Source organism: Anolis sagrei, chromosome 1 (genome assembly GCF_037176765.1).
Source record: "Anolis sagrei isolate rAnoSag1 chromosome 1, rAnoSag1.mat, whole genome shotgun sequence".
Classification (NCBI taxonomy): Eukaryota; Metazoa; Chordata; class Lepidosauria; order Squamata; family Dactyloidae; genus Anolis; species Anolis sagrei.
Genome location: NC_090021.1, coordinates 104,792,882 through 104,812,100, shown reverse-complemented (window position 1 = coordinate 104,812,100; position 19,219 = coordinate 104,792,882). Strand labels below are relative to the sequence as shown.

At 39.7% G+C, this 19,219-nt stretch overlaps 1 protein-coding gene across 9 annotated transcripts in view; it reads left to right on the top strand.

The window, feature by feature from the left end:
- The window catches only part of ANKRD6 (ankyrin repeat domain 6), a 108,595-nt gene that overhangs the window by 76,130 nt on the left and 13,246 nt on the right, over nt 1-19,219 (top strand). For 6 of the 9 annotated variants that reach the window (XM_060753026.2, XM_067467494.1, XM_060753028.2 and 3 more), the window contains 6 exons: nt 9,432-9,530; nt 10,184-10,282; nt 14,213-14,311; nt 15,535-15,633; nt 17,293-17,391; nt 18,521-18,598. In XM_060753026.2, the coding sequence (XP_060609009.2) occupies nt 9,432-9,530; nt 10,184-10,282; nt 14,213-14,311; nt 15,535-15,633; nt 17,293-17,391; nt 18,521-18,598 (573 nt within the window). Of the gene's footprint in view, nt 1-1,627; nt 1,969-9,431; nt 9,531-10,183; nt 10,283-14,212; nt 14,312-15,534; nt 15,634-17,292; nt 17,392-18,520; nt 18,599-19,219 lie in introns of all 9 variants that reach the window. The other 3 variants (XM_060753025.2, XM_060753024.2, XM_060753033.2) reach the window with 3 other exon arrangements.

Below are 19,219 nucleotides of genomic sequence, written 5' to 3'. Positions count from 1 at the left end.
ACTACAAGAGGTTAGCTGGTTTCACTGCTGTTGTTTAGAAGAGATGTTTGCTAGTTTTAAAGCTTTATGGGCAACTATTTAAAGGAGCACCCAGCAAGGACAATGGCCTGACAATTAAGGGCTTTGAGAGTATTTTCCAGCACCTCTTTTCACATATCTGTAAGCAATAGTCATGCCTTTAAATAATAAGAACTTTTTCTTTTTCTTTTTTACAGTGCTAGAATTATATTAACCATTTTAAAACACACCCTGTCCCTTTCTCCAAGGATATCAGAGCTAAAGTTGTACCCAAACTTGAATGTGAAACTTGTATTTGGAGAGGGAGGATGAAATGCTTCCTCCTTTACCCAATTCATGTTTTGCTTTTTTCTTGGCTCTGGCCCTTGCTCCTAACCCACGCAGTTGGCAGCTCCACTGACTCCCTGCATGACATCATTCACACCATTCAGAAGTGTAAAACCCGTAGCAAGAATGTTTGCATTTATAATGCCAGGAACATTTCTGAGTGGAGCTGAAGTGCTTTGTGGCATGGGAATCAATTGTCAGTTTTTGTATTCCTTGTGGCTGGTCCTTTACCATTTATGCTTTTTTTTTTTCATGCCAGGACCGACTTGAGAAACTGCAAGTCACTTTTAGTGTGAGAGAATTGGCCGTCAGCAAGGACGTTGCCCAGGGAGCACCCGGATGTTTTGATGTTTTACCATCCTTAAGTGAGGCTTCTCTCATGTCCCCACACAGGAACCTGGAGCTGACAGAGGGAGCTCTCCCCGGATTTGAACCGCTGACCTATTGGTCAGCAGTTCTGCCAGCACAAGGGTTTAACCCATTGTGCCACCTGGGGCTCCTATACCATTCATACTGTTAGCATATGATAATCATCCACTTCTAACAAATGAAAGAATATTTGAATGACAGCCTTACATTGTTTTTGCATTGTTAACTGAATTTTGATTTTGATGCTATCAGTACTTGAGCTCATGTAATATTTTTCTGAGCTCAAATCAAAGGTTTCCTAGCTGGGACTGTGGGGAGAAATCCCTCTTATTTCAATACAGTACATGCATGTGCATTTTAATAAATGTATTGTCTTTTCCAGCATCTTTCCTCTATGATGTTATTCACTTTCTTAGATGAAATGCAATTGCTAAAAGTGTTCAGCTTCCTTTAAATAAGGTCTTTAAATTTACCTCTAATCAAAGATATTAATATTCCATGTATTGATTGTACATAACATTCTGTCTTTCTTCTCAACTAATAGCCCACCAGATGTTTTCAACTTCAAATGCCCAGTCTCCGTGGCGGGGCAGCAGAAGTTGAAACTATCTGGAGGGCCAAAAGTTGAGAACCACTGGTATATAGCACTGACTTTCCCCAAGATTATACTCCCAAGTATTTCCCAATACTATTCCCCTCTGGATTTTATACCAGAAGGAAAATAAGTATGCCACTTTGAAGACTTTCTTTTTAAAATATGTTTTTGTGTGTTTATTTTATTATTGTGTTTTTGGTGAGCTGTGAAAATTGATAGCTATTGTAAATATCATAATAAATTTGTCATCTGTTACGTAATATAAATAAAGTCTAAAATGTTGTGGAGAATTTAAAATGCTGACTTCGTGTTCTGCAGATGTTGACCGTTAAGATATTGTAAAAGGCCTAATCATTAGTTGAAGAATGACCTCAAGTGGCCTTGAATGGGATTATTATGAATTTCAGCCTGTGGAGACCAGCTCTCTAGAGTATGAAACCCCAAGAAGTAACTCTTTCCTTCTCCCTGCTAATCCTGCAAGCCCTTATTGGAATCCTGATGCCATCTCTGATTGGTCAATGAGTGCTCACACAGCACATACCTCAGAAATAGTCAAGGGAACAGTGGCCCTGGTAAAAGAAGTCAAGGAAGAGAAAAATAAGAAAAAGCAGAGGAGAAAGGCTAGAAAGGATCCTAGAAGATTGCAAAGAGAGAAGGAGGTTAGAACTCTTAACTTCAGCTTCTCTCCAACATAGTTGCATGTAGCATTTTGGATTGGCCACCTGGCATGTCAGAGCTACTTGAAATGCGCATGGATGCATGTCTGGCACTATGATGATGTTTTGCCAATGAGTTACCCCACCTACTTTCCCATAAAAGTCCCACTAAAAGTTCTGTGATGGCTATTCTCAATCAACACTTCCTCTGAATTGTCTTCACAGTAAACATTGAAATGCTACTATCTTAATTTATCTGAGGAACTGTTTGTTTGATACAACTCAGTCTCAGTACTGAGTACATGTACCTCAGTCTAAATCAGACTTTTTATTACCTTTATAACTACACGTAAAATCTTTAATTCCTATTTCTGGGTGTTTGCAAGCCATTGTTTACCCCATGGCTGACCAACTGGTGCTCCTCCAGATATGATTGGATTACAGTTTCCTTAGCTATAGCCAATTTAGGCCCCTTCTACACTGCCATATAATCCAGATTATCAGAGCAGACAATCCACATGATCTGCTTTGAACTGAGTCAACACTGCCGTACAATCCAGTGCAAAGCAGATAATCTGGATTTTATATTGCAGTGTAGAAGGGGCCTTAATCAATTGTTGAGGGATGATCAAAGCTGCAGTCCAATAATATCAAGAGGGCCCTTTGTTGCCCATCCCTGGTTTACAAAAACAAAGAATGTGAAGGCCCCTTCCTTTTATCAGTGTTTTGTTGACTATATTGGTCATCAGTGTGTTCCTTTATGGAAATGTTAACTCTTTGCATACAGTCAGCCCTCCACATCCGCTGGAGTTAGGGGTAAAGGACTCCTATGAAGTTGAAAAATCATGAATATGATATTTTGCGACCTGAGAGACTACTTCTCTAGGAATCCCTAGTCCTCCAGCACGACTCCATGAAGCTGACCATGGAATCACACTAAAGGATCTAGATATTTCTAGAGAGGTGATCTGTCAAGGAATCTCTAGGTTGTCTAGCATCACTCTGTGGTCAGTCTCCAAGGGACGTTGACCATAAAGTTGCACTGGAGGACCCAAAGATTCCTGGAGAAAACATTTTAATAAAATCTGGGAATAATCAAATCCGCAAAAGTCAAACCCACAAATGTGGAGGGCTGACTGTTTGTTTTGAGATTATAAAGTGAAGAGTCAAGAGCTCTTGATGTTGTGGGGAGGTGGTTGGGTGGGTTTACTTTCTCAGCAACATATGGTTGAGTCCATAAATGAATCAGAGGGTGAAGTGGCTTTGGGCAATGCATGCCTTCTTTTCAAAGATGATTTTTGGGTTGCCATTTTTGTTTTGTCACTGCCATGTCTGCCAAAATTCATTACATGGCACTATTTTTAAGGTGTAGGGGAAGAAGCAGCACAGATGGTGATGATGATGAACTGCCGGAAGGATGGTGGCATGTGTGATCTGTATATTGCTCAACCCCCTTTTAAGGGCTGTTCACTCAGGATAACTGCTCACATAATCTAGTCTTCCCCACTGCCTTCTGGTTCTGATTGATCACAACTCCCATAATTCCTAGCAATCACTGAGGCATGGGGTGATAGAAATTGTAAAGCAAGATGCCCAGAGATGCCCAGAGATGCCACCCTGGGGAAGGCTGGGAGAAACAGACTGGCATTTAGCCCCAGAGATTAATAAGGACATCAGTTAACCTATTATATGATCTCCATAGAAATCACTGGTCGCCATATTGCCAATGTAGTAGGATGGAATCACCTTTCTTGACTAGCTGAGAGCAGAAAAGTGTTATTAAAATTTTCTTAGAAAAGTTGTTGAGCAGCTGTTACTAATCTTGGGGCTCCTGAACAAATAATTCATATTTGAAAATCAGATAGATTACTTGGGTGGAAAATTCCTTGCTAGCCAGCACAGCCTTCTGCCTTGTGGTGGATCATAGGACCTCATCATACTTGCCTAAATCAGCATCCTAGGATAGTTCGATGCCATCCTCAGGACGGAGGTTCACGACAGACCTCAGACAACATAGTGTGATTTCTGGCAGAGGATCCACCCCCAACCGTGGTAGAAGCGCCATTGAACACTTCTCCCAGAACACAGGAGGCTTCCTGTTTTAGTCTGGCTCCAATGGAGCCAGCACGGGACCTCTCTGCGAGAGTGACTCTTTTTCCATGTGTTGATTCCAGTGGGACACATTGCCTGGCCTTTCTGATGAGGGCCTTACTGGGCAGTGTGGACTAACTAGGCAACATCATTTTTTTTTTAAAGAGAGGACAAAGGAAACAGTTATGCTGTCCCCAATTTTTCTCTCCTCATTTCTTCCCCATAGCACACGATATAGTCAAGGGTGAAGAAGGGAGAGCATGTTTTATCCCTTTCTTATGTTTTTAGACAATTTCATTGCCTACCTTTGTGCCTGGAGCCCCCAGTGATGCAGTGGGTTAAAGCACCGAGCTGCTGAATTTGTTAACCGAAAGGCTGCAGGTTCGAATCCGAGGAGTGGCATGAGCTCCCAGTGTCAGCCCCAGCCTCTGCCAATCTAGCAGTTTGAAAACATGCAAGTGTGAGTAGATCAATAGGTACCATTGCAGCGGGAAGGTAACTGCGCTCCATGCAGTCATGCCAGCCACATGACCTTGGAGGTGTCTATGGACAACGCCGGCTCTTCCGCTTAGAAATGGAGGTGAGCACCAACCCTTAGAGTCAGACACGACTAGACTTAATGTCAGGGGAAAACCTTTATCTTTACTACCTACCTTTGTACCCAAAGAGAAATATACCACTCCAGTCTCAACAGTTCCTGTTAACACTGTGTGTGTGTTTATGTGATACACACTCACCCTGATACCAAGACAAGCTGCTCTAGATGACTCTTTTATGGTGTTGCCTACTGGATGCAGGCCGGTTTTCAATTAGTCTCTGTTATTACATTGTTGGAAATGCAACTTTCTGCTTTGTGACTCGAGATTCCTTTTAATTGGAGGGGAGATGTTTCCCAGAGCAGATGTTGTCTTTCTCTGAAGCCAGCATGTTTAATAAGTCCTTTAATGGACTACACTAGTTTTTCTTGTTGCTGTCACTCTGATCTAATTAAAATAATTGTTTCAACAAAAATCTATCCAGTGGATGAGCAAGTGGGTCTTTTGTTAAGAAACAATTATCAGTCTAATCCATTCTATATGCAACAGCTGGCTTTTGAGTCCAGACTTGGAGAAAGCCTTGGGTTTTTAAATTGCCGGAAATCACTGGAGCTCCTAGTGAAAAATGTGATTTGTTGTTTACCACTTGATTGTCTTCAATTACAATATCACAGGATTTTCCTATGATAAGTAGTTCGATACATCACTGGTAACAGAAAGCTTTGGGTGCACACTGTATAATCCATGTGTCCTATTATATTTCTTGTTATGGCATTATGAGTTATACATCCCCTCCTAGCAGTTGTGGCCAGGATCTGTGAAACATTTTGGAGGCAAACACAAAAGTCTGTCTCTCACGACTACCAAGCAAGTTTTCAACTTCTGAATAACTTTTTGTACAAATAGAGCAAGAAACCAGTTTTTCCACTTAAATATAGATTTTATTGCTGGCAATAATTGATAGCTTTCTACTCTTTGCTGCATCTTCACAAAAAACACGTTAGTCATGGACGCTTTTTGAAAAGAACTCCCGCTATATTCTATTATAATTTGAGTCCAGAGAACTGAGTTTATTGCAGAAACATTGCATCCTTCAATTCTGGATGCTTATTAAATGGACTTCTTAATAAAAAGACCAATGGCTATAGATTACATATAATTGTCGTGTCAGAAGCGACTTGAGAACATACTTCAAGTCACTTCTGGTGTGTGAGAATTGGCTGTCTACAGAGATGTTGCCCAGGGGACACCCAGATGTGTTCCCATCCTGCTGGGAGATTTTTCTCATGCCCCTGAAAGCTAGAGCTTTTCTGCTTGACGGGAGCTCACCCCATCTTGCAGATTCGAACCGGCATCCTTCAGGTCAGCAACCCAATCTTCAGTTCAGCAGTCCAGCCGGCTCAAGGGTTTAACCCATAGCACCATCACAGCTCTTTTAGTACATATAATGTATGGGGAGGATCACAAGTTAACCTCTGCTTGAAATGATCAAGTGGCAAGCAAGTAAAGACTCTGAGACTGGACCCCTTTCTGCACTACAAAATGATAGCAGTGTGATTCCACTTTAACTGCCATGGTTGCACCCTTTGAAATTGTAGACTAAGAGAGAGGTATTGTGAAGTCTCTGCCAAAAAGTTATATTGCTTCATCAAATTGCAAAGCCTTGTTTTCCATTGCATGCTGCAGCTATCACAGTGTGTATTTTTAGTGGTATAATTCCATAGTGCGAGAGGGCCTCAAAACTTGAATATATTAATGTTTTGGATCACCATTTTCAGGAGACCCCAGCTAGCATGATTATGTTGTTAATGAGATTCTAGGAGACGTAGGAAAAAAGTGAATTGACTATGAAGCATTTTTGTCAGTTGGAACAACAGGATTGGATCAGGGCTCTGACCCAGCATGGGGCAGCTTCCCTTCTCCATTCAATCTTTGTCCTTACCATATGCCTCTACTTCTGTTCCCGGTGAGCAGACCACTTTCCTTCATTTATCAGGGAAAGTACCTAATACCAAATGACAGAAAGTCAGGGAACAAAAAATAAAGCGTAGGATTTGAAATGTTGAAAATAAAGATAAGAAACATGAATATGGTCATGTTTTTTTAAAAAGTGACATACACTTCCAAGAGCATGAGAATCACAAAAAGAAAGTGTCCGCTTAATGGCAGCTAGAATGTCAAACATATACGGGAAATTTTCCTCTTGGGGTTTGGTTGAAATTATTTGGAGCTGTGCTCCTCTTGCAAACCAACCATTGCTTCTTGCATCATAGTCAGCCCAGAGTTTTAAAAAATATACTTACTGTATTTCTTTGATTCTAACATGCCATCTCGTATTTGTGACACACACTAATTTCAGTACCACCTGCAGAAAAAAACATACTTGTGATTCTAAGACATATCTTATCTTTAGAGATGTTTATATGGGGAAATGTGTCTTAGGTAAGATAAAGGTTTCCCTTTACATTAAGTCTAGTTGTGTCTGACTCTGGGGGGTGGTGCTCATCTCCATTTCTAAGCCGATGAGCCAGCGTTGTCTGTAGACATCTCCAAGGTCATGTGGCCAGCATGACTGCATGGAGTGCCATTACCTTTCCGCAGAAGCAGTACCTATTGATCAACTCACATTTTCATGTTTTTGAACAGCTAGGTTGGCAGAAGCTGGGCCTAACAGTGGGAGCTCACCCCACTCCCCAGATTCAAACTGCTCACCTTTCGGTCAGCAAGTTCAGCAGCTCAGTGCTTTAACCCACTCTGCCACCAGGGGTCATAGAATTGAAGAAATAGAAGACTTTATTTTGGACTTGCTTGAGTTTCAGGATAGGAAACACTTAAATCAACAATAAATTAAAATGCAAAATATATCAAAATACAATCTTCACAAAAAAGCTATACTTTCCATTGCCATCCAAAATGCAGAAAAAGCCTCACCCCAGCTTTCAAATCTTTGCTGATTTCTTCATCAGGCAAAGATGATAAAAATCATACAGGAGAAGAAAAGTGAAGATATTAGAGTCACAGACTTATATGCTGCTTTCAGTTCAGATGGTATTGAGGGATTTCAGTGTAGCCAGAGGCAACCCGGTTTGCTTTCAGTTCAGATGGTATTGAGGGATTTCAGTGTAGCCAGAGGTTTCTAGGCCATGTGAGACCAAGGACAACGGGCAATGATAGACAGATAATAACTTTTCAGCTCCATTCGCAACCGAAAAGCACTTTTTATAGAATTGTTGAATGTGATGCTGGGAACATTTCTTTTTCCCTTAAAATGTTAGTCCAAACAAAATGATCTCCCATTGCTTTCTTAAGAGACGTGTGGGTTTTCCCATTTGAGTCTTGTATCTTTACAGTGGGTTTACATCACAAATTGTCACAGAATTGTCACAAGAGCAGCGTTGCTCAACTCTGTATGGGGCAACTCAGCTTGCATTTCAGATTGCTTATTTAGGGCAGAAAGAAACAGCTTGAAGGCACATTCATTGCCCAAAAAATGAATATAATAGGAAATGTCATATGTGTGTTGAAGCCACTTGCACATAGATAATAGTTTAGGCAGTTATTTTCCCTTCAATAAGCAATACGTTTTGTCCACAGTAGGCGATAGACATGTTATATTGGGTATCATAAACACTGCTGGAAGAATATTTGCAAAACAATGGGAACTTCACAAAATCTAACTGGCTGAAGCATCTTTGTTATTTGGATACATGAAGTTTATAGTCCTGGCCAAAGTTATCCTTGTGTTACGTATGACTTGTGCCCCTTTGAAATGACTAAGAACTTGTTATTGTTGTGTGCCTTCATGTCATTTCTGATTTATGCCAACATCCAGTAAAACTATCATAGGGTTTTCTTGGCAAGGTTTGTTTAGAAGGGGTTTGCCATTGTTTCCTCTGGGGCTGAGAAAGTGGGACTTGCCCAAAGTCACTCAGTGGGTTTCCATAGTAAAAGGGAGATTTGAAGCCAAGTCTCCTAGTCCAGTAATCAGGCCACTATAGCACAAAGTCCACTACACATACTAAGAACTGCAAATGCATAATTGCTATGTAAAACTTTTTCTTTTGAGGCCAAGTATTTGATTGAATACTTGGTCGAATGTGCTTTGCTGACTAGACTAACCAGTCACTAAGAAATGCTGCAAACTTTGTTGAAGATACCTATTTATTTTCTGTGCAGTGTATTTTTCTTGGCTGAGTTTACTTTATCTGAAACGTGGTATAATTGCTGAGTAGCATGTTTGTTCTGTATGTATGTGTTTTTGTGGTAGGAAAGAAGGATAATGACTCTTTCAAGATTGTAAAACTAGAGTTTGCTCCACCTACAAGAGTTTGTGGATGTTACCTAAATTTTTTCCATCTAGTCATCTCTGGCCATGCTGCATGTGGAATTCTGACAATTGCATCCCAATAACATAATTTCCCTTGATACTTATAAGCTGGAAAACAGGAGAGAACAGAGGTTTATATAATGCTTCAGGTACTTCAGTATCAATGGTGTACATTTTATGTGCCTGATTTTCACACACTATAAACAGTATTTTAGTTTTATGTGTTTTTTCTCAGTGGGAAGTGGTGTCCATGTAGAAACACATACTGTACATGTGAAGTGTCTGTAGGCTTTTAACAGTTATTCCAAAGTATCTCAGATTGTGACAATTGATTGAGATACCAGGAATGGTGATGTGCCTTTGAATGTGCGACTCGTATGTATCACAATATCAATGTGGATGTTGTTGCTTATAAGAGAGCTGTATAAATCTGCAGAATATGTTTGCATGTGTGATGTTACACATTTAGAATGAAAAGTGTATTAGTAGTAAACGACTGTCTGTCTTTGCAGGGTGATCAAACAGCTTTGCATCGAGCTACAGTTGTAGGGAACACAGATGTAATATCCACTCTTATCCATGAAGGATGCTCTTTAGACAGACAAGACAAGGTAAAAAGGAAATGCATGACACCAGAAATAGTTTTAGTATTTTAACTATTTAGAAACTAGACATAGTCATAAACCATTGTCTAAGTTGTTTGGATAATTTATGGTGGAACTTTCTAGTTCTGACTACAATACTGAACACCCCAAACAACTCAAAACCTTGGAAAGTGTTGTCAAATTGGGAGATGCTGGTAATGTTTGTGTTAAGTGGTTTTTGTAGTCCAAATAATAATAATAATAATAATAATAATAATAATAACAACAACTTTATTTATATATTGCTCTATCTCCCCGAGGGGACTCAGAGTGGTTCCCAGGTGACATCACAAAACATACAAGGTAAAAAACAACATAACCATAAGATTAACAAAGCAAAATATAAACATAAAAATTGTCGTCATAACACACATATTAAAAGAATCCTGCCTGTTCAAGGCAATTTAAAAAATTTTAAAAGTCCAAACTGTCATAAACTTTGACATATTGCCCAGCAGTGTCCTTTTCCAGTTCATTCCCTACCATGTTGTTTGAGAAAAAGCCCTGCATGGCAAACACGATGTTTCCTGTTCCTTGGCTTTGTTTTAAGTATTAGACTCCTCATATGAAGATAGTTGACTTAAGGGCTATTTTTCTTTTTCTCTGTATCTGCTTTTCAGGATGGGAATACAGCTCTCCATGAAGCCTCTTGGCATGGTTTCAGCCAGTCGGCCAAACTCCTTGTTAAAGCAGGAGCAAATGTTCTGGCCAGAAACAAGGTGAGATGCCTGCAGAAAGGAGCTTTCAAGTTTGCTTATTCAAAAATAAAAGAAATTACTTCGAAAGTTGAAATGTCTCCTCCAGTAGTTTTCACCAGTGACATTTCTCATAAAATGGCAATGTATCTCTTGGCAAATACACGTGTCATTTTATTTTAATTGAACTTGTGTAGAATCTTCCCCTGTGAGGAATTTTCCATATGGGAAAATGTCTGTTTTGACAGCTGACACACGCAAAAAAGAGCTCAATTATACTGAATGTTATTGCATGAATTATGGCCAAGTGACACTAAAAGGGGTTTTCCACATTTTAGTTGTGATGGAAAGGATTTATATTAGAAAGTGTGAAAAATGGCAATAGAAACCTAGCTAATTAAATACAAGACAACCAAATGGCGAACTCAGGGAATAATGCATGTTTTACATACTGTTTTCATACTTCAAATATTTGAACAAAATCTCTTCAAAAACTGTTGAGGGATTCATTATATTTCCAGGTCTTTTCCAACTCTTTCTATGTTTATCTTATGTTACGGGGGGTGTGTTATAGGACTATGTAGGAAACACATTATAAGGTGCTTTCATTCCCAATAGGCGTATCAATGTGTGTGCAATATGTGAAGGATTGTTGGCACACAATACTTTATAGAATAGAAAACTCTTTCTCTCAAAGAGCTTATAGTAAGTTGACACAAGGAAAGTGACTGATGATAGAATAGTGGAGCCAGGATACCGATAATGAAAGAGATTAGTTGAATAGTTTTGGTACCTGGATAGAATTGGTGTACCAAATAGACATAAGGGAGATCAATGTAAGACAATTATAGACCAGAGAGAAGATGAGAGTCACCTGGGTGAGAGATGACTATGACAAGGACCAAAGGTTCTGCCAGGGAGAAAAATGTTTTAATATTGTTTCTCAACTTTCCTCATGCCGCAACCCCTTAATACAGTTCCTCATGTTGTGGGGACCCCCAACTATACAATTATTTTTATTGCTACTTCATAACTGTAATTTTGCTACTGTTATGAATGGTAATGTAAATACCTGATATGCAGGATGTATTTTCATTCACTAGACCAAATGTTGCACAAATACCCGATATACCCAAATTTGAATACTGGCAGGGTTTTTTTGGGGGGGGGGTGGGGGGGGGGAAATAATTATTTTGTAATTCCTGGGATTTATAGTTAACCTATGATCAAAGAGCATTCTGGACTCCACCAATGATGGAACTGAACCAAACTTTGCATACAGAACTCCCCTGACCAAGAGAAAATACTGGAAGGGTTTGGTGGGCACTTGAATTTTGAAGTTGTAGTGCAGCTACATCCAGAGATGTATGATCTGCACCAAACTTGTCACAAATACTCAGTATGCCCAAATGTAAACACTGGTGGAGTTTGGGAAAAATAGACCTTGACATTTTGGTGTTGTAATTCCTGGGATTTATAGTTCACCTACAATCTGAAAGCCAGCAACAATAGGATTGGGCCAAACTTCCCACACAGAATTCCCATGCCTTGGAGGGACTCGCTGGCATGAGCTTCCCTCCAGTCTCGCATGCTCTCCCTCGCCTGGACATGCACATCATGCTGTCATGCGCCGAGCACACCCGCTCTCCCTTCTCCACTTAGAAACAGCCCTCCCCTTGGCTGAGAGGCCAGCCAATCACAATAGAGGAGGGCTTTTGATGGGAGGATTTGCCATCTGTTTCCAAAAAGGCAGAGAAGGACAGGTGGAGAGATCGTCAGCCTTCTTTGTTAAAGGGGTCCTAAGACTATCAGAAATATGTTTTCTGATGTTCTTTGGTGACCCCTCTGAAACCCTCTTGTGACACCCCCCCCCCCCCCCCGGGGTCCTGACCCCCAGTTAAGAAAAATTGTTGTAAAGCGAAGAAGTATTGGCAACAGACTAAATGTGAAAACCAGAGAAAAGGAAGAAGTCAAAGATAAAATCAAGTCAATACATAATGTCGAAGTATATTGTTCGGGCATTGAATGTTTGCCTTTTATGTTTGGAATCTGCCCTGAGTCTTTCCAGGGAGGTAGGGTGGAATATAAATAAAGTTCTATTTTTATTATTACAAAATTTGTAAGAAAAATTAAAGGTTAGAATTTAAACATTCTGAGTATGAGATAACGGCAATGCATCCAAACAGAAATGTTGAAGAGGGAGGTATTACGCACCAGGGAAGGAAGTGTAATATCAGACCTTTTCCTGTAAAACAAAAATCGTACTTAATATTGAACATACAGCAGTGGGCAGATGAATCACAAAGTAAGCCCAAAGTATGCAAATGCCACTCACCAGAAATAGAAGTATAAGCTCTTGTTTCTGAAATTAGACCAAAGTAACTTAAGGGAGATGTACTTCCATTTCATAATTCATGAGAACAGTGAGATGAAAAAACAGCAGGATGGCTCAAGTTCTGTCTGTTAAATTGCAGATCGGAAGTGTGAGCCAGTCAGCTTGTCTGATTTTTTTTAAAATGTACTTTTATCAGGTTCACATTTGGACCTCTTAAGGTTTTTGAGCCATGGGATTTCACTAAGTGCTTCCTATAGAAAAGACGTGATTTAAGAGTGTAGTTACCTTTAAGGAGACCGGACCTAACATTTCATTGTCCACAGGGGAGGAGGCAGAGGGTAGAAGAAACAGAGGCTCATTGGTGTATGTTCTGTATCACCAACTACAAGCCTTGGGTTCTTCATTTGTTAAAATCCTGGAAACTTTCCCATAAATAATAATAAAGTGAGAGGAAGTGCTGTGATCTCTATAATGAAATAAAAACAGATGCACCATTCATATTTTATTACATCAGACAAAAAGGCTGACCAAATAAGATACAAGATTGCAAAATTTACATGTGCCAAATTATATAGCTCTTTATGGTAATGTTATCCTTTAAATCTGCCATCCACTAACTCCACTTGGGCTTAGATCCAGTAAAAACACCAGTGGAGTCCACGTCTCTGCCAGTGTAAAAATATCATTCCCTGGATGCTACTGTTTCTTCACCCCCAGTTCTTCTCTGGCAGCACAAGAGCTGTTGAGATATTCACCAAACTACAACTCCCATTGTTCCATAGCATTGGCCCATGGCAGCTAAGGTGGTGTCAGGGTGCATTAATTCTACTGTGTAGATGCAGCCCAAGACCTTCCACCTCCCGCTGTTCAGATGAGGCAAGTCATGTTGTACATATACAGGTGTAACAGGGTGTTATGTTTGTGTATGTCACCTATATAGACAGTATGTTTCCCCTCCATTCCTCTGGCCAGAACATGGTTCCTTCTCTTAGCTGTTATTGTTAAAGGTAAAAGTTTCCCTTGACATTAAGTCTAGTCATGTCCGACTCTGGGGGGTGGTGCCTATATCCATTTCTAAGCCGAAGAGCCGGTGTTGTCCATAGACACCTCCAAGGTCATGTGGCTGGCATGACTGCATAGAATGCAATTACCTTCCCACTGAAGCGGTACCTGCAGATCTACTCACATTTGCACGTTTACGAATGGCTAGGTTGACAGAAGCTGGGGGTAACAGCGGGAGCACACCCCATCCCATGAATTTGAACTACCAACCTTTTGGTCAGCAAGTTCAGCAGCTCAGCAGTTTAAACCACTGCACCACCAGGTGGCTGATATTGTTACATTGTGAGAAATGAAAAATAATCATCTGCTTGTTCCAAAAATATCTTTGGGACAAGGACAAAACAAATTAGGTATCTAACATGCTGCAGGAAAAGCAACAACAGCCTTGCTTTCCCTTTGTCACTCACTATCTGTTAGGTTGCAGATTTCTTTCTCCGTGGAGGTCAGGTATATTCAAAAGCAGTGGAGAAGAAAGGTTAATTTGTTTGTTTGCTTTGTTCGTGTACTTTGTGTCCTTTCTAGAAATGACTGTGTTCTTCCCCTCTCTCTTTTCTAAGGCAGGTAACACGCCACTGCACTTGGCTTGCCAAAACAGTCATTCGGAAAGTGTTCGAGTCCTACTGCTTGGAGGTTCCCGGGTTGATATCAAAAACAATGTGAGTGTTACTAAATATAGATACAGACATATTTGGCCTTTATGTATGGATGAAATAAGAAGTACCATGTTGATTTTCCCCCCCAAAAAATCACATAAAACAAAATACTATTCTGTTATTTTGAGGGTGGAGTTTCCACACTCCAAACCATGGGTGCAAAACTGTCATTCACTCCTTTATTTCTACTTAATTGGTATTTAAACTTCTACCTAATAAACATACAGAGAAATATCAATATTTTAATAACAATAATAATACACTTTATTTATAACCCTCCCTCTCTCCCCAAAGGGACTCAGGGCAGTTTCCAAAGTATAACAAAAATGGCAAACATCCAATGCCAAGAACAAACAAACAACAATCACGACAAGACTTATTTTAAACCCAAAAATGCTTTCTTTCCTTTTCTTATGAAGGTTAAGAAAAGATTCCCAGACATTTAAGACATTATCAAAAGCAACAAAGAAGATAATCTGCCCATTGCTGCCATTCCAAAAATCTTTTATACCCAATCTACGCTGCCAAAATCAAATAAATTCACACTCTATAATTTAAACCTTTAATCTGCTTATTCAACATTCTCAATAAAAACAACTCTGGTTTCAACATTACTCATTTAAAAAAATCTTGTATCAGCAACTATATCTGCTTCCAATATTTCCTTGCTTTATCCCATGTTCACCACATATGGTACAAAGTTCCTTCTCGTGTTCCACATTTCCAAACTGTATTTTTAGATTCTTTACACTTCTTATAAACAATAAATAATATGTAATCCTTGACAATTTAAGGAAAAAAGAACATGTAAAATACATTCTTACATTGTTAAGGATTATGTAGCATTAGTGATCCCCTTTTGCCCCAATTTAAAATCAAGTAAACAATTATTTTGCTTGTAACTGAAGGGACACTCCAATTGTCCCAGTTTGGCAATGACAGTCCATTTAATCCTTTGTTTGCCCCACTTTTTCAGCTGCTTTTAAAATGTCCCAGTTTCTTTCCCCTCCTCATATTCTTCCTTTTCATCCTTGTTTATATCAATTATTACTGTATGAGTTTAAGAGTGGAGAGCTTTAGCTTGCAGTCAGTAAAATCAGTATTTCAGTAGAGTTTGGGTATCATTGTGTTATATTATGCTCGTTCCCAGCTACATTTGTATAGGATTGCACCTCCCAATAGCCGAGATGTTTTTATGGTGATCTACATTTCCCCCTTATTTTTAGGCAGGAGATACCTGTTTGCATGTCGCAGCTCGTTACAATCACTTACCCATCATTAGGCTACTCCTCAGTGCTTTCTGTTCAGTCCATGAAAAAAACCAGGTCAGTGCATGAACACCATTGTCGCCGTGCTGCATTTTCTATAAGGCTCTCTCAGCGGAAGATGTTTCTTGTCTTTGAAATAGATTCACTGGGCTCTGAAGCCCATGGAGAGCTTTTGGAATGTCTCCATTCCATATTGCCACATTGCTGTACTATAGATATCCTGTTGGTTTTAAGAATGGCCTTAAAGAAATGCTTTGTCATGTCAGAACATGCTGCTGCATCCACATTTATTGTTTCTGCGCCCCCCCCCCCTCCTTAAAGTTCTTTCCAGAGTAAAAATGGCAACATTGATGTCAAGACCCAGAAGATAATGCAATTTAATAAGTTTTAATTATATAGCTTTAAAAAATATAACTGGATTTCTTTTTTATTTATTTGCTGTGCATACTGAAAAGTTGAAAGCAACGATTGGCACATAAAAAAAGAAAACAAGAAATGAAGCACAAATCAAGGGTCTTAAAAAACCCTTTCCCCATCAGGAAATAAGAATGTATAAGTGACCAATCCCACCCAACTGGATAATATCATGATTACATGCAAGTTTACTCTTTCAGTGGTTTCTGACTTACAGCAACGCTAAGATGAACCTATTACGGGTTTTTCTTGGCAAGATTTGTTCAGGTTGTGGTTGCTATTCCTTTTAAGTTGAGAGAGTCTGACTTGTCCGGAGTCATCCCTAGTGAGTGAGGATTTAAACCAGTGGTTCCAAACCTTTTTTTGACCAGGGATCACTTGACCAGTGACCACTTTGACCAGGGACCACTTTGACCAGAGACCACTTTGTCCAGGGACCACTTTGACCAGAGACCACTTTGACCAGGGGCCACTTTGACCAGGGGCTACTTTGACCAGGGGACACTTTGACCCAGGACCACTTTGACCAGGGACCACTTGACCACAGACCACTTGACCACTTTGAGAAAGGCTCAATGTCCAACATTAGTACCAAACGGGTTACAAATAGTTTTTGGTCAACTTCAGATTCGGTTTGGTTATTTGGGGTGCTGATTCAGAAGATTGCATTGGACAGACCACATCAGCTCTAGTTTCTGATACAGAACATATGCCATCCAGTAGTCGCCATCTACTCACGCACAGAAAATAATATTTAATAAACCTCGGCACTATAAGAGGGTTTTGCGTGACCAGTTGCTCTTGTTGCAACAGTATAGTAGCAGTGAAGCTGCGGACCATATTTTAATTCTTGCTGAGTACTGGCTGTCCATGGACCACAGGTTGGGAATCACTGATTTAAACCCTGGTCCAAGTTCCTATAACATGCAAGTACATCTCACCAGCTTGCTTCCATTGATGCAGTGATGTTACATATAACTAAAAAATACCACAAATAACTCTGGAAGGAATACTTGTATTTTCATGACCATTGTAATAGTAGCAAATGCTACTATTACAGATTTTTCATTCTATTCCTTAGGCATGTTGTATAATTGTATTTAGTGGCTGTGAATTTTCTCTCGAAAGTTAAAATAAGAGGCATTTATTTGAACAAATTGCCTTCTACAAAGTAGTATTGTTTTTCTTCAGTAGCCTGTCTTTCTGTTCGGTAGCCCTTTTTGAAGCTTATGTGTTTTGACTAAAATGTTCACCAACAGGAATGATCGCATGTGAGTTATATTTTGTTCTTGTAACTTTAAGGTTGGCGATACAGCACTCCATGTAGCTGCAGCACTAAACCATAAGAAGGTAGTCAAACTCTTGTTGGAGGCAGGAGCTGATGGGACAGTAGTTAACAATGTAAGTCCTCTTCCTTCTTACTCTTTTTTTAAAATAATTTTTATTAAAGAATATTCTTACAGATATATAGGTAAAAGTTGGAAATATTAGGATTGAGGGTAGGGGAAAAATAGGGAGGGGTGGGTCGGTTGGGGGGAGGAAAGGGTCCAGTCTAGGGTTAGTGTTGGCTGTGAAAAGGGTTGCTTGGGGCAAGGGGAAGGAGGCAAGGAATCTGGGGAGGGGGAGGATGAGGAGGGGGGATGAGGATTGTGATAGGGTTTTTTTTACTTCCTCAGTCTTCTCTCTGGTTCCATATTTTTTCCATCTTCCTTTCTTCTCAGATTTCTTCTTCCTCTTCTTTTATGTCATGTCTATTTTTATGTGCTAGTATGTATTCCTCAAATAACTTCCAATCTGTTTTTTTTATTGGTCTTCCATATGAGTCTTTTAATACAAAAGTCAGTTTATCCATGTCTTTAATTTCCTTCACTTTACTCATCCATTCTTCCTTTGTGGCTACATCTTTCTATTTCCATCTTCTTGCCAGAACTATTCTTGCCGCAGTGGTACAATAGTTGAATAAAATATCCTTATTCTGATCTAATTCCGTTTCTTCATCTATTATCCCCAGTAGGAAATACTCTGGTTTCATCTGAATTTTTATTTTTAAGATCTTCTCACATTCTTACTCTTTCAAGCTATTTGCTGCTCAGTTGTGGCTTTGCCAAAATGGCTGGATGGGAAAGTTGCGTATACACACAACAATGTCATGTTGGTAAAATGACTTTTTTGTCGAACACTTTCCAGAGTCTAAACTCTGGGCAAACTTTGGCCTTCTCAGCCCTCTTGGCTTTCCTATCGGCTGTTAGGAATTGTGGGAGTTGAAGTCCAAAACACCTGGAGGGCCAAGGTTTGCCCATGCCTGGTCTATACTCAGATATGTTTGTGGTTTTATTGACTGCTGATTTCTCATATTTATTGTTTCCATGCTCAATATCCATTGTGCTTTATTGAAACTTCATTGGATTATGCTTTTCTTTAATAAATGTTATACAAATATGTTCATATACCGGTGGGCATATATTTTAAGTCCTCCTTTGTCTCCTATGAATGTCTTCTGAAGAGAACCACTTTTCTTCTGTTGTTACAGGCTGGTCAGACCCCGCTTGAAGTTGCCCGTGAACACAACAACGCTGAAGTGGCCCTTCTGCTCACAAAGGCCCCGCAGGTATGCCCTGGGTATTAAAGTACCCTGTTTAGTAAAGTACTCTGGAGTCAGTATCTCTCACACAATCAAATCGGGGAGGTATTTGTTACAGATTTTGTTAAAAGATGCATGTCTTACAATGGGGTTGAATCCAGACATGCTAAGAATACCATAATTACTTGAGTCTAATGCACATCTTCTTTTTTTTTTACTAAATTAGTAAAGGGTAAAGGTTTCCCCTTGACAATAAGTATAGTTGTGTCCAAACTCTGGGGGGTGGGTACTCATCTCCATTTTTAAGCCAAAGAGCCGGCGTTGTCCATAGACACCTCTAAGGTCATGTGGCAACATGACTGCCTTGAGCGCTGTTATTTATTTATTTATTTATTTACTCCATTTATATACTGCTTTTCTCAGCCCTCGGGTGACTCAAAGTAGTTTACAGTAGCAAAATTCAATGCTTGAACATCATAAAACAGATTAAAACAATTAAAAACCATAGCATCAATATACAAACATTCCAAAGTTACCTTCCTGCCGGAGTGGTACTTATTGATCTACTCACGTTTGCCTGCTTTCGAACTGCTAGGTTGGCGGAAGCTGGGGCTAACAGCAGGTCCTCACTCCACTTCTTGGATTCGA